At 36.5% G+C, this 21,775-nt stretch overlaps 1 protein-coding gene across 3 annotated transcripts in view; it reads right to left on the reverse strand.

Moving 5' to 3' along the window:
* The window catches only part of Txndc16 (thioredoxin domain containing 16), a 70,236-nt gene that overhangs the window by 42,285 nt on the left and 6,176 nt on the right, over window positions 1–21,775 (reverse strand). For all 3 annotated transcript variants that reach the window (XM_048362388.1, XM_048362387.1, XM_048362389.1), the window contains exons 2-6: window positions 18,712–18,948; window positions 17,174–17,256; window positions 12,362–12,435; window positions 11,486–11,560; window positions 4,039–4,160 (exon numbers count right to left, since the gene is read on the reverse strand). In XM_048362388.1, coding sequence (XP_048218345.1) covers window positions 4,039–4,160; window positions 11,486–11,560; window positions 12,362–12,435; window positions 17,174–17,256; window positions 18,712–18,874 — 517 coding nt within the window. In that variant the 5' untranslated portion in view covers window positions 18,875–18,948. The remainder of the gene's footprint in view (window positions 1–4,038; window positions 4,161–11,485; window positions 11,561–12,361; window positions 12,436–17,173; window positions 17,257–18,711; window positions 18,949–21,775) is intronic.

The raw sequence follows: 21,775 nt of genomic DNA on the forward strand, positions 1-21,775 counted from the left end.
TTCTGTTCCTTTTTGTCCATATTCCAGCACCTCCTGGTAGAGGATCTATGAGATATGTAATTTTTGTCACTCTGCACTTCTCAAAGAATCTTGATTCTCCTTTCACAATTAGCTATATAGTTCGCTCAATATAGACTAGATACAAATCATCCTTCTGAGAATTCTGAAATCATCATTCTATTCTCTTCCATCTCCAAAGCTGCAATTGAGAAGTTCAGGGCCACTCTGATTCTTGGTTCTTTCATTGCAAACTCATTCTGCCATACCTCTGGAAGATTTTTTATAATTGTCTTTATTTTGTCTTTATATAATCTCTCCCTCTGATATAGTCTAAAATTTCAAACGAGGTGGCTTGCTGGGAATGATGAAAGAAAAGAGAACAGAGAGACAGAGAAAGAGGGAGGAGAGGAGAGGGGAGGAACAAAGGAAGGGGGAGCAGAGAATAAAAGAGGGAGGTGACAGGGGGAGGGGGAGGGAGGCAGGCTATGGCTCTGGAGTCACTATTCCAATAAAAAAATTCAAATCCTTCTGTTTGGAAAACTTTCCTGAAGTGTTTCTTTGGTTCTCTCCTTCATTTTATTTTCCTTTTCTTCCCTTCTGATCACCCTTCCCAGGCAGTTAACAAGTCCTCCCCTACTCAATCTCCTAGCATTTCAAGTGTAGCTTATCAGAGGAGTCTACTCAGGACCCTACCTGTTCGCCCCATCTACCACCGCAGCTGGAGACATGCCTCCTCAATCCATGAATTTCACTTCTGTTACACCATCACACTCTCCAATACCATTACTCATCATCCTTAGTGTTTTTGCTATCTGCACAGATGATCCTTTCAAAATATTAGCCTTTCCCTTCTTGGCCTCTCTAATCTCTCTCAGCCTGTCTTCACCACTCGCTGCTATGCTGCCACTGTGGTTTCTCTCCACATTTTCTTCCAGGACACTCTGGTTTCTCTTCCTTTTGAATCAACCTTCAACTTCATAACCACGTTATAACCATTCTCCTGCCCATCTGACTAAAATGTAATCTGAGTTCAGTACAATACTCCACCTATTCTGTACTATACCCTCAGAAATCAACTTGACTTCAGGGGAAAAACAGGAAAAGAAAAAAACCTTCTAGCCAATGGTCCCACTTTAAATAATTAATATTCACTTCTGTTGCTGCCTAGAAACTATTTTTTATTTCCAAGTCTATTTTTTATCTCTGAATTTCTCAAACTGAGACTTCAATTCTATTTCAATCTATGACTTTAATTCACTGCAAATACAAAAACTCTTCCACAACCTCCTCAAATCATATGGACCTATACACATACCTCAGTTGACACACACACTGTTAGCATGGGGGAATATTCTGTGTTCCCATCACAGAAACAGGAAGCCCTCTTGCCTCCTCAGACCTTAGTCCAGCGTTCCCCCACTCTTTCCTGCAGGATGCATTGCCTTTATTCTACTAGATCATTCTTCAATACACAAAGGAAGTTCTTAAAACATCCTTCTCCCACTAGGAATGCTGGCTCATACTTGCAGTTCTAGCTACTTGGGAAAGTGAGTTCGAGAGATTAGCTCAGGTAAAAAGTTAGCAAGACCTCAGCTCAACCAACAGCCTGGGTATAGTGGTATATATCTGTCATTCCAAATATGTGGAAGACATAAAGAGGAGGACCCAACCAAGCACCAGTGACTCATGCCTATAATCCTAGCTACTCAGGAGGCTAAGATCTAGATCAGGCAGACAAACCTGAGAGACTCTTATCTCCAGTTAGCCAGCAAAAAGCCAGAACTGGAGGTGTAGTTCAAGTGGTAGAATGCCAGCTGTGAGTGAGATGTATAGGCTCTGAGTTCAAGATCCAGTACTGGCACATACACAGAAAAAAAAAGAGAGAAAGGCTAGGCAGACTAGAAAAAATGCTTATCTGAAAAATGACTAAATCAAAAAGAGTTGGAGGCATGGTTCAAGTAGTATATCACCTGCCTAGAAAGCAATAGGTAGCAGTACCACCAAAAGGAGGAAAAAAGGTCTTCTCTTGATCCCACTTCTAGCCACTGGTCCATTTTTTTCTCCCTCCCTTAATAGCAAAACTTCTGTTGCTCAGCTCTCTGCATTCACTGCTTCCAATTGCTTTCTACTACTCTGCCTTACATCTGTCCTATCAGGTATTTCTGTCACTCTATAGAAACTACACTTCTCAGTGTTACCAGAAAGCCTTTAGATTGCTAAGTACTGTGGCCAATTAGCAGATCTTAGCATTACTTAACACAATCTCCTACTCTGTCTTAAAGCCCCACCTTCAGTCATATATTCTCTCTCCACTGTGGTGGGGACCGAATCCAAGGCCTCACACATGCTAGACATGTGCTCCACCTATGACCTATGTCCCTAACCCCAAACCCCATCTTCACAGAACAAGTAGGGATACTCTCTTGGAGGAAAAGAAGATGATAGAACTTGAAGCCTAAAAAGCCCCACTCAAATACCTGAAAATGTTCCTGGACTATGGAATCTTTCTTGACACTAAAGGCTACTGTGTGTCTACATTACTAAGACAGAGCATTTATTTGGAATGAAGGATGATGAACATTTTATCTTTTGCAAGGCCTGGTTCCTTTACTTCAGACATCCTCACATTAATAACTGTCCTACCCCTACCCCTGCTGTGTGGCCTGCTAGAGTTAGAAAGGCTGCTGGGTAAATCTGGACAGGATACAGAAAGAATAGAAAATTCCCTGCTGACTGATTGCTCAGAAGAGCATGAAGCATGCTTTGCTGTGAATCAATCTCTGAATAGCTCCTTTTCCATAAGTGGAATGTACAGCTTCGTAAGTGTCTGAACAAGATCTTAAGAAACAGTTGTGTTTAATGTTTCCCAAACTCACCTCAATATAGGAATCACCTGGTGCTAACTTAAAAAGTAAAGATTTCTGGGCTTCACTCCCCATTTGCTGCTTCAGACTCTCCAGTCTCCTTACAGAAACCTAAAATGGATCCCCAGAGCTCAAGAGAGCTTCATTACACTAACAAAGGTTCCCTTTGGAAGCAAAGGAAAACTCCATGAGGCTCATCAGTTATGCACCAGGAAGAACATGTCTAATAGCAAGCATGTGTGCCCTTCCAAAATCGTCTATTATCCAGATGGCTCCTGTAGCCATCACTCTGGTGTCAGACAAGATCCAATGCCTGCTCATCTGCCAGAGTTCTTTTCCCAAAGGAAATACATGCTGCCTTGGCAGAAAGTGAAGTAGATGAAAGTGTAGAAGAGGATCTCCCTCAAGATGTTGCAGAAGAAGTGGGGTTGAGAGGACCAAAATACTCTTCATCCCAAAACTAGCCCTTTCTAAAGCTCAGTTTTGACTGGTTGGCAAATAACTGTGAAACCAGGGCAGATAGAGGCTATTTCCAGATACACCTGCTCTTCTCTGCTCCCTTACCCCCAGAACAAACCATATATACCCCTAAATGGAACATAGAACTATATCAGAGGTTGACTGTAAAAGGGGACTAACCTCATAATAAAGCAGCACAGAAGATGAGCTTACAGAAAAACACCTCTGTCAGCAAAGTTAATGAAAGTCATTCCTACTAACAGGCAATAAAAATGCCAACATGAGGAGAAACTCTGATGAGATTTTAATGATCAAAATGTGAGGGAAGAATGAAGCATTAATTTGGATGCAGGCTTTTCTTCTCAAAAGTCTTTGGAGCAAACATCTTCTAGCAAGCCACATGGCTTGTTAATACCATACTTATAATACCTGCCAATATGTACCTGGGGTAATTTTAGTTGAGATATTTATTGTAGAATTGCAAATACATAACAAATCTCAAGTCACTTCTGAGTGACTTGTCCTGGTGGAGCAGAAATTAACCCTTAGCCAGTATGGCTCCAGAGTTCTACTACATTTGTCTGCCAGGTTAAAGGAAGATAGACAGCATAATAGTAAGGATGGTTTTAAATTCTGACTATACTATTTGAAGCAATTCAACATATACACAGGTACTCAGGCACAGCAAAGTCTACAAAAAAAATGTTTGTACTACCTGGTGTTCCAATGGCTCTTACGTATGAGAAAACCATGTTTGCTTTTCCTTTCAGAGTATTTTCTATGTTCTGAAGGTCTTCTGGGGTGGTAATATATTTCACTTCATTAAAAAGAAGAGCACTAAGAGAAATACAGATGAAACTATTAGAAAAATATGACATGTACTTAGTTAATACATATATATGTATATTGGTTAAAGAGCCTAATCTAAAAAAAAGAAATTTAATTCCCTTTAACAAATTATCAGTAATAGGAAGTTAAGCATTTTAGTAACACTGGATTAAAATCAGTCTTCAGGCCATCAGTTTGTCCCTGGGGACATCAGCCAGGGCGCTTGTGAGGAAATAGTGTTCATTCTCTATCACCACCACCACCACAGCAGATTTAAGTTGTAATCCATCCTACTATGGACAAAGAATTCTTTACAGATAGTTGTCTCAGCCTTAAACATGTATGAGCCCTTTATATCTCAATATTATAGGGCACTTCCCACAGTACCTAAGGCACTATATGACCTAGACATCATTATTTTCCAGCCTCATTTTTCATGTCTACCACACTCAAGATACACTTCAGAGCCTTGTCACATATAGTTCTCTGCTAGAAGCTATTCCATTCTCTCCTTCATATAGCTGGTCTTTATCTGAAACGTCTTCGCTTCAGAGAACCATTCCCTATGGATCCTATACAAGGAAGCCCTCTCACTTCACTAATTCACTTATTGTAAACTGTAACTATTTGTAAATGCACTTGTTTATCCCTGACTTGCTCACTAAATTGTGATCTCCTTAAGACAAGGACCTTTTACCACTAAATCTATAATTTAAAACAGAGCCTAAAACATAGTAGGTAATCAAATGTATTAAATGAACAAAAGATAAGGTGGGCAGGAATTATTTCTCATCTCATTTGAAAAATATGGAAGTTTAAAACACTGAAGACCTTAGTTATGTTTATTGACTCAAGGCACTACAAATAGCACAAACTAAGCATTAGCGTCCCCATTCCAGTGATCTTTCCACTTGATCACAGTTCTTCAAAATCATCTCTTCAATGTACAAATCAAACATATTTCTTCATCTAAAATTATCCCTTTTTGTCTGCTTTATATAAATCTTCTGACTCCAACAACTCATTCCACTTAGTCCCTACGTGCATTCTATATGTGTATTTTTGTTTGTTTGGGTGGGACTAGAGTTTAAACTCAGGGCCTCATCCTTGCTAGGCACTCTACCATATCTTCAGGCTAATTATTTCTTTTATCTAGTTAAGTGATCAGAAATCACTTGCCTCAATTCTAAATCAGGAGCAAGTGATGTGAAGAATCAGGAACAGTACAGAGTAATTGTGCGAAGCAGTGACAGTGAGATCCAGCTTCAAAGGTAGCCACAATAACAGTGCTAATTCGGCCAGTGCAGAGAATGCAAGCCGTGGCATCCAATGATCTGCAGTACTGTGGCGGTCCTCCCTAGGTTGGCTGTGAGTTATGATCATGACTAAAATTCAGAGTTGCACATCCTTTGAGTCCAGTTTCTCTAGCCATTCTAGTTCTGAAATTTCCTATAACCATTCCAAATCCTTTTCCTTAGGCCAGTGAGATTCAGATTCTAAAGCTTATAGCTAAGAACCTGCAGCAGTGCAACTGTCTTGTTCAATTTTCATGGCAAACATCTGAGATCAGTACTATCATTAACCTATTTTAAAGATAAACTCATGGAGTTTAGATAGCTTACCTTGCCGTACATCCTGAAACTCATTAAACAGTCATGAGATAATAATGATCAAAGCTAAAGATGTTCATATTCTAATGAGCTCTGATTTTTTTCCAATGGTCTCCTATCTGTAATATATTCCTTAATAGGCTGATTTCCAAAGAGATCTAGGGATCTTAAGGATCCATTCTACAAGGCTGTACACCTTCACCTTAGCCCCTACTCCCCCCCACCCCCCACCCCAGTCTCTTTTGGGACTTTTCTTGCTCTAAAAATGGAGTTAAACAGCCTGGGGCTACTCTGGTTAGCAAGTTCTTTCTGCCCTACAGAGGTCTTCTTTTTCCTTGGCATGCTTTTTCTGACACTCGCCTATCATAACCAATAGGTTAGTAAAATATATAGCCAAGGATTGAGCAGAAGAGAGAACACAAAGAATCTATTTTTACAGTAGTAGACTGTTCAGTCTTTAGAAAGAGGTCATTTATATTACATATTTGTCATTATTCAAAATCCTTAATAATGAATAAAATGTTACCTGCTAATTTGCCATATCAAAATATCCAGGTGAATGGGGAGGGAAATTACTTTCATCTAGGGGCTGGGGATATGGTCTAGTGGCAAGAGTGCTTGCCTCATATAACTGAGGTTCATTTTTTTTTTTTTTTTTTTTTTGGCCAGTCCTGGGGCTTGGACTCAGGGCCTGAGCACTGTCCCTGGCTTCTTTTTGCTCAAGGCTAGCACTCTGCCACTTGAGCCACAGCGCCACTTCTGGCCATTTTCTGTATATGTGGTGCTGGGGAATCGAACCCAGGGCTTCATGTATATGAGGCAAGCGCTCTTGCCACTAGGCTATATCCCCAGCCCCAAAAATTACTTTCATCTAAACTACATTATGACTAGAAGACTCTGTATATTAAAAAGAAATGTGCTGAAGTCTTTTATTAAGCTTTTCACAAATAAAAAAATTAAACAGGTAGAAGCCACCTCTGAAATGTGAAGAGTACAAACAGTAATGAGGTTCACAAACAGCACTCTTAAGTCTTTCTGTAATAAACTGTATAGCCTCCTATTAATTTACTTCTTAGGGAATTCTTAGCACCAAAAACAATCTGATGGCCATCTAAAAGAGCATTTATGCTCCTCTTACATTTAGCAACCAAAAAATGAAGTTTCCAAATTTATCAGGTATCAGTCCAATACTTATAAACATCTAACAAAAGCCACATACCAATTTATATTCTGGTGAAAACACTTGTAATAAAAGGTCATATAGTTCCGTGATGTAATTATTAATACCAGTTAACAGAGCTATACAGAATTTGAATCTAAGATATGTAATTCTTATCATAATTTCCCAGTAGAAAGCATGTCATCAAACATGGGGATGGATATTTAGCCAGGAGTGGTGAAACAATGTCTGTAATCCTATCTACTTGGGAGGTGCAAGCAAGAACATCTCATCTTTTGGCTAGCCTGGACAAAAGTTGCAATAAGACCCTATCTCCAAAACAGAAAATTACAAAGAGCTGAGGGCATAGCTCAAGTGACTTAATGCTGCTTGCTTACCATGCATGAAGTACTCAGTTTAAGCTCTAGTGCCCCCAAAAGAAAACTATGTTTTAACTTAATACTTTAGCAATATTCTAAATACAGAAGCCCTATATAATTGGCCATAATGGTTCAAATGCATAATTCTTAAACAAGTTACTCTATGTTTTTGTTGTTTCATCCTCAGATTTTCTGGCTTAACTTTTTCCCTAATTTTTTTTCTGTATTTTGATGAAATTACCTAAAACTTCGTTATTTTCTGTTGACAAGCAAAGTTGAAATATAACTGTGGATTACTGGTCTTAACCAAAACACAATACATAAAGAACTAATGAGAATACGTTGAGGGAAAAATAATAGCATGGTTTCTGTATTTTTGAAGCAAATGGAATAAAGAATAATAAATATTCTCAAATGCAAGCATTCAGTTCTTGAATAAATGTCTCATGAAGAATATAATCATCATCTACAACTATTTCTTATCCTTAGTTGCAAGACCTAGTAGTAGTATTCAGGGACCAAAAATAGCTGATGACACTGGCTAAAATTAATATATTTTAGTGTGTAGCAATCAATTTTTAAAAATGGAGAAATTCCAGTCAATTCTAGTTTTCCAGTTTAGAGCGGCCTAATAAAATATAAGCTTAGAATTATTATGCCTATACACATATTATGCTATATATTACATATGCATATTTCTTATATTTATATCCAAACAGCAGGATGAGTTTTAGAAAAGTCTTGAAGATATAAACCAAATATTCTTTTTGTTTATTGGATTTTACTACATAAATTTCACAGTACAGGGGCTGGGGATATGGCCTAGTGGCAAGAGCGCTTGCCTCGTATACATGAAGCCCTCGGTTCGATTCCCCAGCACCACATATACGGAAAATGGCCAGAAGTGGCGCTGCGGCTCAAGTGGTAGAGTGCTAGCCTTGAGCAAAAAGAAGCCAGGGACAGGGCTCAGGCCCTGAGTCCAAGGCCCAGGACTGGCAAAAAAAAAAAAAAAAAAATTCACAGTACACAGTTTCACCTTCCCAATGATGGACATTGTCAATCTAATCTACAAAGCTTATGAACTCTACAAGCATTAACAGTAAAACAATTTCTTCCAGATCAGATAAAAGGTACATTTCTTTTCCTTTTGCTTAGTACCATCTGTTCCCTCTTTTTTCTCATTTTCTCCCTCCCACCACAGCCCTTGGGTTGCTTAGTTTGCTTACATCAATGTCCATTGTAACTGTTGGGCCCCTATTTTTTTCACTGGCTTCCCCTCCTCCCATCGTCCCTCAGATGTGAACATGTATACACCATATGTGAGGTAAATAATATACAGTCCTCTAAAAACTATAAGACAAATTAAGACCTTTGTTTCCTTATCTTTAGAGTTCTTTTCAGTCTGTATATTATTTTATATACATATGAAGAGGTGCTTGGGTCTTACTATTTGGTGCTTTTCTACAAAGACTGTCCTTTTTTGGTCTCACTGTATATTGGTATCTTGAGCCCTGTTTGCTTTGTCATATCTCATTGCATTTTAAATCTAACACCCACATATCAGGAAGACCATGTGCCGTTTATCTCTCTGTTCTTGGCTTATCTTGATCAACATGATTTGTTCTAGTTCTGTCCATTTCCCTGTGAATGCCATTATTTTATACTTTCTAATGGCTGTGTAAAATTCCATTATATATAGGTATCACATTTTTTGGATCCATTCCTCTGTAGTTGGGCATCTGGGTTGTTTCCATATCTTGCCTATTGTGAACACTGCAGCAATGAACATGGTGGTGCAGGTGTCCTTGTCATATCCTGGTTCCTGTTGCTCAGGAATAGATGTCCAGGAGTGGCTTGGCTGAGTCATAGGGTATGTCTATGTCTAGTTTCCAAATATTCTTTTTTGTTCAATTTTGGATGGGAGGATTATGAAGAACGTTGGGAGTGGAACTCATGACTTCGTGTAATAATCATGCAAGCTACAATAGGATTTTATTGCTCCAATCTAGCAGTAATTATTATTATTAAGTAAATATTATTTATCTTATTACTCAGTATGATAAGTGAAAACTTAAAACTAAGTTATTTTGAGTTTTTTAAAATAAAAATTACATTTAGGTCAAAGGCCATAAAATTAGAAGACAGAATTTAGTATCCTTCATATACAGATATATATCATGAACAATATTTTCATAGTATATATTCGCTATATACTATCTAGCTATATGCTACATAAAAATATATTAGATCCTTTCTCACAAACTAAGGTCTGGGGATGTAGCTAATGGTAGAGCACTTGTCTAGAATATTTAAGGCCCTGATTTTGATCACAAGCATACAAAGAAGAAGATAATGGAAGAAGAGAGTACTTAGGAAGTTAAGTTAACAGTAAAGTTTAAAACACAATAGGAAATAGGCAAAAATGTACTAAGCAAAATTCGTTTTCCTTTCTATGAACAAAGGCAAAAAGAGTATAAAAAAGTAAAAATGTAAAAGCATACAAGCATGCTGATGGTTTTAGCCTGAGAAAACAGGATAATAAAAGGCATATTTTCTTCGTGACAATTTTCAGAGTACAACTATGATACAGCAAACCATATAGCATACTAAAGCCCTGCCTTTCATTCTGTTTTTTTCCCCTCTGTTTCTTAAGTGGTACTATCTAGGATAGCCCCCCCACTCCCTGGCTATGACCTATGTTGAAACACCTAGATGTATACTGCTGAAGGGCTCTAATTCCCACAACTACCTGAGACTAAAGCCATGATATAAAAGTAAACTCTCCAACTAGATCTGCTCTTCTTTCCTGCCTACTTCAAATATGACTAGATTGGAGGTGGGTTGTGTGAAGTGGGAAAGGAGGAAGAGACAAAGTATTAACTCAAGTTTGTAGCTTTACTATTATCAAATTACCTTTTGCTAAATCTAGTTCATTTTACCTAAGCATTGAAATCCCCTCTTGGCTGCCCCTATCTCCCCTAGATTATACAGTGGGCATGCCAAGGTTTCCACAGGAGCCTAGACTCCAGTTCCCACTTCCTTGTCACACAATTTCCCCTTCTTCATCCAGCAGTTCATCCTTTTAAGACTATCACCTTCTTCAGGAAGCCCTCTTAACAAACAACTCCCTTTCTAGACATGATGACTAGGAAGTTCTCTGTGGATCCATTTGCCCTTCTGAATACATACTTCTACTATTTTTTTTATCACATAGTATCTTTTGTTTCTGTGTTTTTTATCTTTGCAATAAAACACTAGATTTCTCCAAATCATTAAATCTCTCAACCTACATCTTAGTCTGTGTTACATCCTCAACACCTAACAAGTATCTGGCACATGGAAAGAACATAGTAAACAGTCTATTTGTGGAATCTGAGTTCTGTAAATTAGTATTAGTATAGCATTAGAAGATGGCCCTTTGAAAGCGATTAGGTCATATGGGGAAAAACCCTTATGAATGAGACCACTACTCTCATGAAAAAGATTTCAGATTCTGATTTTTTTTTTGCCTTGGGGGACACAGGAAGAAGATGGCCATTAATGAAGCAGGCATCCTCATCGGATACCAAATCTTTCAACATGTTGACCTTGGACTTTACAGTCTTCAAAACTATTAAAAAAAATAGAAAGGGCTGGGGATATAGCCTAGTGGCAAGAGTGCCTGCCTCGGATACATGAGGCCCTAGGTTCGATTCCCCAGCACCACATATACAGAAAACGGCCAGAAGCGGCGCTGTGGCTCAAGTGGCAGAGTGCTAGCCTTGAGCGAGAAGAAGCCAGGGACAGTGCTCAGGCCCTGAGTCCAAGGCCCAGGACTGGCCAAAAAAAAAAAAAAAAAAAATAGAAAATCTCTGTTGTTTAACTCATCCAATCTATGGTATTTTATCATGTCAGCTTCAACATTCTCAGGCATCTGGGAAATCCTCACTCTACTGACAGAATCAAAAGCACCTGTATGACCAGGTAGTCTTCTTGAATCATCTCCTGATCTTTCATGGGAGAATCTATATATTTTTGTATCTCTGTCATTAAAGAAATTTTAGATCCTAGATATGGGAAGATAAACTAGCAATTTTAATAAAATTGACATCTATAAATATAAAATAAAAAACTTAAAATATGTTAATGAGTTCTGGTTGTCTAAAATCAACACCAAGTAAATAAATGAGTAGCCTCTGGACTTACAAGAGAACATGAGCGACAATAGCATTCACATCAAACAAGGTGTCAGTCGGGAATTCTCTGAGCAGTATGTTGCCCCTATAAAAGTTGACAAACACATAAGTAAAATGTCTCCTTAGAATTCAATTTAATTGTCTACTACTGTAGGTTTAAGCTCTTTGAGGTTAAAGTCAGTGTCTTATCCATGTGCCTGTATACCTACCAGAGTACTAACATATAATACATTATTCAAATATCCATTAAATAAATATATCTATATATCCAGTAAATACTATGCTTTTAAAAAAAAAAAGCATAGGCTCTGGACCTGAAAAACATGAGTTGTAATAAAGTCTTCCTAACAAGCTCCCCATCACAAACATATAGATTCCCATATTAGGGTGGAAAGGAGATGACCAAGAAGAAAGTGCCGTTAGGAGGAATTTCTTGAGCAAACGGGGCATCTCCCCACTTCATAGGCCAAATCTCAAGGGGTTACGTAAAGAATAAGAGACAGCTCAGGAAGATGAGCAGACCCAAGTGCAGTGGAATCTGCAATCTGGACCCTGGTGGGTCCCTCAAAAAAAAAGCACCCCTAAATATGAAACTAATAAAGCTACAAAGAATAATAAATTTGTTAAGAGCTTACTGGCAAGACATTTGTATTGGGAATTTATGTAAGAATCTTGTATAACATACAAAACAACCCTGTGTGGTAGCTATTACTCTTTACATTTTTTTAAATGAGGAAGTTAAAGTTCAGAGGTTAGGTAACAAATCTAACACTTGGACTTTTTGCTAAACTTCCTATGATCCTCATTCAATATAACATTTTTCTTATATTTTACATATATAACATTCTCGTTACTGCAGCTTTATGTAACACTAAGAAAAAATTACCTGAATAAATATGCTTTCATCAAATTCTTTTCATTTCCACAATATTTTGAAGTGTCTTCTTTGACACAATTAACCTATAAAAGATTACATTGAATATTTAGGGTATATACCAAAAGGTCAAGTTTGTTAAGAAAATCAGGAGAATTCAACATTACACTCTGTCCTCAGGCCAAATTTGAATTTTACTTTTTGTGTGATGGTTTTGTATATACTCTCACTGCATGAGAAAACCCAAAGAAAGGAACTGCTTCAGTATACCACAAACTGATAATCTAATTATACCTAAGAGTTTACATTTAATTTAGTCTCGCAAATAAAGTAAGAGGTAACTATGTAGAAAAGGAAGGATGTATTTAATGCAAGACATAAAAGTAGGCAGGAATGACAGAAATCAGGCTGAAGGAGGAACAGATTGCTTAGGGTAGAGGTTCAGTGAATGCTTAGCACGAATATGACTGTGGTTCAATTTCCTGCACAAAAAGAAAAAAAGAAAAAGAATCATCCAGAAAGCACAAAAAAAGTGAGTGGAAGCTTCCTAACATCAAAGTATCTCAACAGCTGTACACAGGTATGCTAGATAATTCTGGCTTCCTACTCTATATACATCCTCTTTTATTTACTAACCAAACTCTGCAAAAAGCAAACAGCCCATTAAAAGGCTTTTCCAGCCTCACCAAAGCTCAGGATAGCAAGACAGAGTGAGGAGAAGTCACTGGGATGGGATTCTTAAAGACAATTCTCAAAACAAGGCTGGCTAATACTTGATCTTCATCACTTCATGACAAAAGCCGAGGAGACCATCATGGACCACAAGAACATAATAAATAAACAAACAAACCCACTTGCTAAAAATGTTGCGACAGTGAGAATGAAGGTGAGTCTCTGATGGTGTTAGAGCAGCCACACCAGGCCTAGAGTTTATTATCTGGGCTTTATACAAAAAGTCAGTGCAGACAAAATAGAAATGTGAGAGAACACAAAGACAAGAGATGAGAGTACTACAGGTGAGAGATGAGCAGAACCTGAAGAAAAGCCAAAAAGGACAACAACAAAGAGAATCTTCACTAATAAAATACAAGGAGGGAGAAAATTATGCCTACACGTCATGAGATAGAGGGAAAGAAGAGATAAGAATGCAGATTTCTAGATAGAGCAAATGAATGACTACCAACATAACCAAAATAAAACTAGGAAAATAATTATAAATTTGGTAAGGTTTTCATTTTCTTTAAGATGGGACTTTTTGTTGTTCCACTTAATTTTTAGAATGTAAGAAAACAATGTCAGTTGAGGAAGTAACATTTGTTTTAAAAGCTACAAAAAGGGGAACTAACACCCAGAACAGATATCAGAAATAGAGAAATATAACTAAAAGTCTGAGTATAACCATAACCAAAAAGTGAATATTTGTACACATGGATAGTTGACATTCTAACAATAGATGTACTCATTAATTCATCCATTACACATATATTTAAAGGTCCACCATGTTATCACTGTTTTAGTCACTGGAGATCGTTAGGTCCTACGTAAAAATCTTTATCTTTTGAGAATGTATGTGCTAAATGTATAGGCAATTTTAAAAACTGCTTAATGTATAATGGCAAGTACTATACATAAAAAAACAGTAAAGGGGTCATAGAGGGCAAGGTAGTTTAGATACTCAAAGAAGGATCCTTTGAAAAGGTGACATTGGTACAAAGAACTGGAGTGATACATATGAATATGTAACTACAGATGAATTCTAAGCAGAGGGAGAAATACCTGCAAAGACCCAGTGGTGATAGCACCTCTAGCAGGCTCAAGAAAGATGACCAGTATGTATCAAAAAACAAACCAGGCCAAGTAGAGGGCTGAAAAATGAGATCTGAGTCCATTCCAGCCTTCATAATATACAGGGGTTTTAATTTTACCATAATTATGATGGGAAGCCTTTTTTTTAGCAGAGTGGCAATATGTCCTGACACATCTGATTATGTATGAAGAAGAATTTTTATTGGGACAAGAGTGAAAGGTCTAAGTCCCAATTATTAGAAGACTACTATGGTTTCCCAGACAAGATGTGATGATAGGGCAGAGTAAAAAATGAAGGTTCATGAAGTTGTCAGGCTGGAAAGTCTTAATGGTAGAGTTGAGTTAGTATATGGTCTGGTTAAGAGAAAAAGAAACATGAGCATGATTGCCTGTTTCATGATTCCCTGTTTCAAAATCTACTTTGATATAGTCATATAGATTCTCCCACATATCTTTTGGCTATCATTGCATGATACATCCTTTTCTTTGCTCCAAAGATTTCTGAAGCTTGTATTTTAGACACATTTCTAAATAGCATACTACAGGATATGCTTATTGTCTCCAGCTTGACAACCTCTGTCTTAACTGGACATTTAGTCTATTTATATTATATATATATATATACACATGTACATATATACATATGCATGTATACATATATACATATATATACATGCATATGTATATGTGTACATGTGTATATATATAATACAGTGTTTTCTTCAGAATCTTTGCGTTTCTCAAATACTTTTCTTGAGGTGTTACCAAATACCATCTGTGATTCCCACTTAAACAGGCTTTCTTTTAAAAGTTCATGGTAGTTTATGTGTATCTCTCACCACAATGATCATGTTTTGCTATTCATTAAAATGATTTGTAAATGTATTTTATCCTCCCTATTTAAGATGTGTCTTTTTCAAAGAAAAGGACTAGGTCTTCGTCATCTCTCTACCCAGAACAAGACAAAATACAGTAAGCTCATTTCAATCTCACAATTATTTACTATTTCCTAAGTTCTTAGTCACCACTGTCTCAGTGTATTCACCATAAAACCAAGAATTTCAGTTAAGTTAGTTAATAAAGGCAACAATCTGGGCACAAACTTTAATGTAACTATCCAGTTATTAGATGCATAATATGAGGAACTCATCTTCCAGTAACCCCTTTCAGGCTTCATATCAAGTTAGTATTTCATTTAGAAATTTCACTTCACATTTTTATTCAAAGCTTCTAGAAGATGAGTGATGTTATTATTTTCGAGTGGACTCTGTTGTTCAAAGTTAACTGAGACCTCTATGCACACAGAATTAACACACAAAACCCAGAGTTTACTTTGCTTTGTTTCTAAAGGTATATAGCCAAGGTCTGCTTATACTTCTATGCTTCCTGCTTTGGGAAGTCTTCCTATACAGACTAAGAGAAACAACAGACACAACTAGGAGAAAGAAGACTAATGAGGTAAGAAAGAATAGGTATGCAAAAGTCAGGTAGATGTTACTTAGAAAGAAATTAATACTATTGGATTATTTCTCACTCACTTTTCTGAGTTTCCGATTATAAATTTAAAGGAAAACTTCAACTCCATGGCAGAAGAAATATACTATGAAAATAAGTTGTTTTGATTTTATTCTAAAAAGCAAATGTTAGTCATTATAATAAAAGCAATTATAAAGCTGGGCACTAGCAGCTCATGCCTGTAATCTTAGTTACTTGGGAAGCTGAGGTCTAAGGATCACAGGTCAAAGCCAGCCTAGGCAGAAAAGTCCATGAGACTTTTATTTTATTTTTTGCCAGTCCTGGGGCTTGAACTCAAGGCCTGAGCACTGTCCTGGCTTCTTTTTTGCTCAAGGCTAGCACTCTGCCACTTGAGCCACAGCACCACTTCTGGCCTCCATGAGACTTTTATCTGCAATAAACCACAAAAAAAAAGCCTGGAGTAGAGTTGTGGTTCAAGTATTAGAGTGCTAGTCTTAAGGAAAAGAGCTAAGTAAGGGACAGAGCTCAGGCCCTGAATTTAAGCCCCAGGACCCTCCGACACACACACTTATAAAATCAATGATAATCACTTAGATATTAGAAACCACAATGAAAACTATAAAGACTTAGAAAAATAGTAAAGCAAAAATTCTCCAATTATATTATTTTGTTGCCTCAATTGGTACAACTGAACATTAAACAAATAGTTTAAATATGGCCATTATGAAATATTTGTCAGACAAAACAAAACAGAATTAAAAACCAAGTATAGTTTTGAAAAATGATATTCTTAATAGAATAGTTTATTAAATGAAGTTCAATTATAAGCTTAAAAAATTAGTTTCGGGACTGGGAATATGGCCTAGTGGTAAAGTGCTCACCTCGTATACATGAAACCCTGGGTTTGATACCTCAGCACCACATATATAGAAAAAGCCAGAAGTGGCACTGTGGCTCACTCTAGCCTTGAGAAAAAAGAAGCAGGGACAGTGTTCAGGCTCTGAGTTCAAGCCCCAGGACTGGCAAAAAAAAAAAAATAGTTTCCTTTTCTCTATAAGCACTATATTATAAAAATTCTGAAACTATCTTTTTCTGTTTCTTTTATTCTTTAGTATAAGAAAAGACAAAGGGTAGAGTTGTGTAGAGCTAATGCCAACCTCGGCAAAAAGTTAATCAGACCATATCTAAACATGGAAACCAGGTATGGTATTATGTACTTTTGTCCCAGCTAAACAGGAAGCAGAAGCAAGAGTATTATGATCCAAGGATGGCCATGGGCAAAAGTATGAGACCCAATCTGAAAAATAACTAAAGCCAAAAGGCCTTTGGTATGGCTCAAGTGGTTAAGTGTCTGTTTAGCAAACCCTGAGACCCTGAGTTCACACTCAAGTATTCCCTACCACTCACCCTCCCCTCAACCCAAGAAAGAAGAGGAAATATTCTTCCTGTTAGGAAAAAGATATGAAAGCATTTTACATACTCAATCTTGCTGTGTAGTTGTAAAATGTTAGTACTATTTTAAACACATAAATATCTTTCTACCTTTGCAACTGAAATCCCATAGTCCTGAAGAGGGCTAACAGCCTCATTCAGTTGTTCAAGAAATATTGAGGCACTTGACGAATCTAAAACAAAAAATGTTTCATGAATATTTATAAATTGTTCCTTTAAAAAGATGAATTTTAAATATTAAAGTAGAAATATGGAAAGAATATCTTTGTGTAGCTTTCAACAACAAATATACATATATATACATAGTTACATATTTTGATACCCTTATTTCCATAACATGGTAATGCCTCATTATTATTTATAATTTTCTAATCATTTATATAACTTTCTAAATAACCTTAAAATTTTTGCAGGATGACAGTGGACCATGCTTGTAATTCTAGCTACTCAGGAGGCAAAGATCTGAGGATCACAGTTGAAGCCAGCCTGGACAAGAAAGTCCATGATATTCTTATCTTCAACAAACCACCAAAAAGCCAGAAATGAAACCATGTCTCAAGTAGTAGAGTGCTAGCTTTGAGTGTAAAAGTTCAAGGAGAGCACTCAGGAGCTGAGTTCAAGTCCCAAGATTAGCACACACACACAAAATGTCATTTAGCAACTATATGATAAAAATGGCTTAATCTGATATTTGGCTTTATTTTTTCACATTTGAGAGGCAAGTAATATAAACATGGATTTACTAATTCCATAGTATTAAAAATACTATTTTAGCTTCCCAACTAAGGTTCCACATCTGATAAAAGCTATGCTTCAAAAATTCAGAAGAGCTGGGGGACAACTCATACCTATAATCCTAGCTACTCAGGAGGCTGAGATCTGAGAATCATGGTTCAAAGCCAGCCCAGGAAGGAAAGATGGTGAGACTCCTATCTCTAATTAACTACCAGTAAACCAGAAGAAGAACTGTGGCTGGAAGTGGTAGAGAGCCAGCCTTGAGCACAAATGCTCAGGCCCTGAGTTCAAGCCACATGACTGAATTTAAAAAAACTTTCAGAAAAAATGAAAACAAAAAAAAATTTTAATAGTATTAATATTAAATAGCATTTAATAGTAAAGAATAGTATTTTTAAACCATGAAGCCTTAAAGGAATTCATTACAATTATTTATTATATTCAATAGTTGTTCTAGCTAAGTCAGTATAATTAATGATACAGCTAAAACAGAGTATTAAAGCATTAATCCATTTTGTATTTTAAACAAATTCCTAAAATACTGACATATTGAAAGTATACTTTCAGAAATGATCAGATGAAATTGACATATTATAGCAACAATCAGTTCTTAACTAGTATTTACTATGAACTAAGCATATGAGTAAACTTATTTAATCCTCACAATAAATTTAGCAAATTCTATTTCCTTATAACAGATAATGAAAGAAACACAGAGAGAGGCTAAGTAATGTGAAATTAAGGCCCCACTATAGGCCAGGTAACAGTCTGGATTCACGCAGGCAGGCATAGTATAGCAAACCGTTACTCCTGACAGCAACTGCCCACTGAGCATACTAACTAAACAGTAACATAAATATCACAACAGTAATTTTAGAATCGTAAAAACTTACCAGTTTGACAAAAATAAGCTAAAGAGGCTTTTCCTGGTTGCAATGTATTGAAATAATTCTGAGGACTCAGTTGTGGCAGAGAATCTTCAGTTGACTTATAAAAAAGGCACATCATGACAAAAGAGATGTCAGCTCTAAAAACACTGAAGCCAGAAGACATCATGTGTTGCAGCTGTGGATTAGCAGGAGCTGTTGCCTCTTCTGTCCTTTGCTGTCTTCTATTGCCTATAACAACACCTAGCACAGGGTAGGTTTTCAGCAGTTTTGTTAAATGAAGTTAAATCTATTTTAAAAAAAAAGTTATTATTCATACTGTTTGACTTTGCTAGAACTTTATTTCCTAACAGTAAAAATTTGAGAGGTGCTGATATGCAATGATTGATTTATTATTGAATAATACTATTAGTATTTCGAGGGTTGTTTGTTTCTGTAGTCCTGAGATTGAACTTAAAACCTGTACTTAGTCAAGCACTCTTTCACTTGACTTGTCCTCAGCCCATTTTGCTTTCTTTAGTTTATTTTTCAGAGGCTGGCCTTAGTCTGTGATCCTTCTGGCTTTGCTTCCAGAGTAGTTGAGATTTCAGGCTTGCAAGTCATAATGTCCAGCTAATACTTTTGATTTCTTTTTTTTTTTTCAGTGCTGGAGCTTGAAAACAGGATTTCATGTATGATAGGCAAGCATTCTATCACTGAACTACCTTCTAGGACAATCCTATTGATTTTTTTTATACTTGTGAAAGAAACTTCTGGAAAATACACAACTATGTATCTTAAGTTTCACAGATATTCATAGAAGTATATTAAACTGTTTTTTACTTTTCTTTCTTTCTTTTTCTTTTTTGGTAGTCATGGGGCTTGAACTCAAAGCTTGGGCACTGTCCCTGAGCGTCTTAGTTCAAGACTAACACTCTGCCACTTTGAATCACAGTACCACTTCCTTTTTCTGGTAGTTTATTGGAGATAAGAGTCTCACAGACTTTCCTGCCTGAGCTGGCTTTGAACCACAATCCTCAGGTCTCAGCCTCCTGAGTAACTAGGATTACAAGCATGAGCTACAACCACCCAGCAAAGCTGTTGTTTTCTTAAATTTCAAGTCTCTCTCTTCTCACCTCAAGAAAAGTATTTGAGAAACGCCAAGTTTCTGAAGAAAACATATATAACATAAATAGACTAAATGTCCAGTTAAGACAGAGGTTGTCAAGCTGGAGACAATAAGCATATCCTGTAGTATGCTATTTAGAAATGTGTCTAAAATACAAGCTTCAGAAATCTTTGGAGCAAAGAAAAGGATGTATCATGCAATGATAGCCAAAAGATATGTGGGAGAATCTATATGACTATATCAAAGTAGATTTTGAAACAGGGAATCATGAAACAGGCAATCATGCTCATGTTTCTTTTTCTCTTAACCAGACCATATACTAACTCAACTCTACCATTAAGACTTTCCAGCCTGACAACTTCATGAACCTTCATTTTTTACTCTGCCCTATCATCACATCTTGTCTGGGAAACCATAGTAGTCTTCTAATAATTGGGACTTAGACCTTCACTCTTGTCCCAATATAAATTCTTCCTCATACATAATCAGATGTGTCAGGACATATTGCCACTCTGCTAAAAAAAAAGGCTTCCCATCATAATTATGGTAAAATTAAAACCCCTGTATATTATGAAGGCTGGAATGGACTCAGATCTCATTTTTCAGCCCTCTACTTGGCCTGGTTTGTTTTTTGATACATACTGGTCATCTTTCTTGAGCCTGCTAGAGGTGCTATCACCACTGGGTCTTTGCAGGTATTTCTCCCTCTGCTTAGAATTCATCTGTAGTTATAAATTTCAAAACAGGCAAAAACAAACCCTGCTAATATTATTTCATTTACTCATAAAAATAAGAGTAGGCTTTTTCCAGTAAAAAATGAAATGATTGAAGAATAAAAATTTTATGAAGAAATCATAAGAAATTGGGTTCCTATTCTGGTCATTTGATATTATTATTAAGCACATAATACTTCTCTCTACTCTGCAGGTATTTCTATAAAAAAAAGCTAACTTTTCACTCATTATTTCCTAGTAAATCTACTCATTGACGTTAATATGAACAAATCTGCCATCAATTTTTATTACAAGTCAAGTGTTCAAAAACACAAAGTGAAATGGAAAATGAGAACTGTGAGAGGTATATAAAATAGTAATTTTAATTATGTAATTAAGGAATATCCTTGACATTAAAATTGATTATACACTATGGCCATTTTAAACCAGCCTATTTTAAGGCCACTTTAAATTAATGGAGATGTTTTAAAATAGTCATCCTACTATTTTCTTTCTATTCTAGAAGAAAACACACACACATTCCTGAGACTATGAGACTAGCTGTATAATATTCATTATCAAATGAGAGGACTGTCATCTAATTAAACCAGAGAACATTAGGTAAAAACACAATTGAAATATTTAATCATAAAACATCATTTTCCCTTGCCTTGAGGTTTACAATTCAGTTAGTATAACCATAAAGTGTACACATTAGGTTAACATTCTTTTCCCCTAAAATGTATTTTATAACACCAAAAGGTCTAAACATATAGCCGTGTCTGAGTACTTTCCCACAGCTTCTATCTCATTAAAAAGTAAGATTATACATGTGAAAGTAAAAGAGGCATGTCACTTTCAGGCAATATTTTTGTTTTGTTTTACATATGAAATTTTGTTATACAAAAAACAATTTTGTTGTACAAAATCTATAATAATCCTGAGACCCAGGTCCTACTATCATCAAGGAAGCCCACTGATCAAACTGCTCTGTCACAGAAAAAAAAAAAAAAAACACACAAACAAAAAAACAGGCCATATTTTACAAAACCAATTTAAGCTGTGGCCAAGCATAAAAAGAATGGCAGGCCCTCTAACAAGGCAAAACCAAAGACCATGGAGAAATACACCCCAGGGCCTATATAGAGTAAGAACTATTTATTGCTGATCTACAATGAAATAACTATTGTGAACTGAAGCACCCTGAGGAAGCTACATCTCACTAAAAATCCTGCAGACTGGTTGATCT

The sequence above is a fragment of the Perognathus longimembris genome, chromosome 14 (assembly GCF_023159225.1).
Source record: "Perognathus longimembris pacificus isolate PPM17 chromosome 14, ASM2315922v1, whole genome shotgun sequence".
NCBI classification, from domain to species: Eukaryota; Metazoa; Chordata; class Mammalia; order Rodentia; family Heteromyidae; genus Perognathus; species Perognathus longimembris.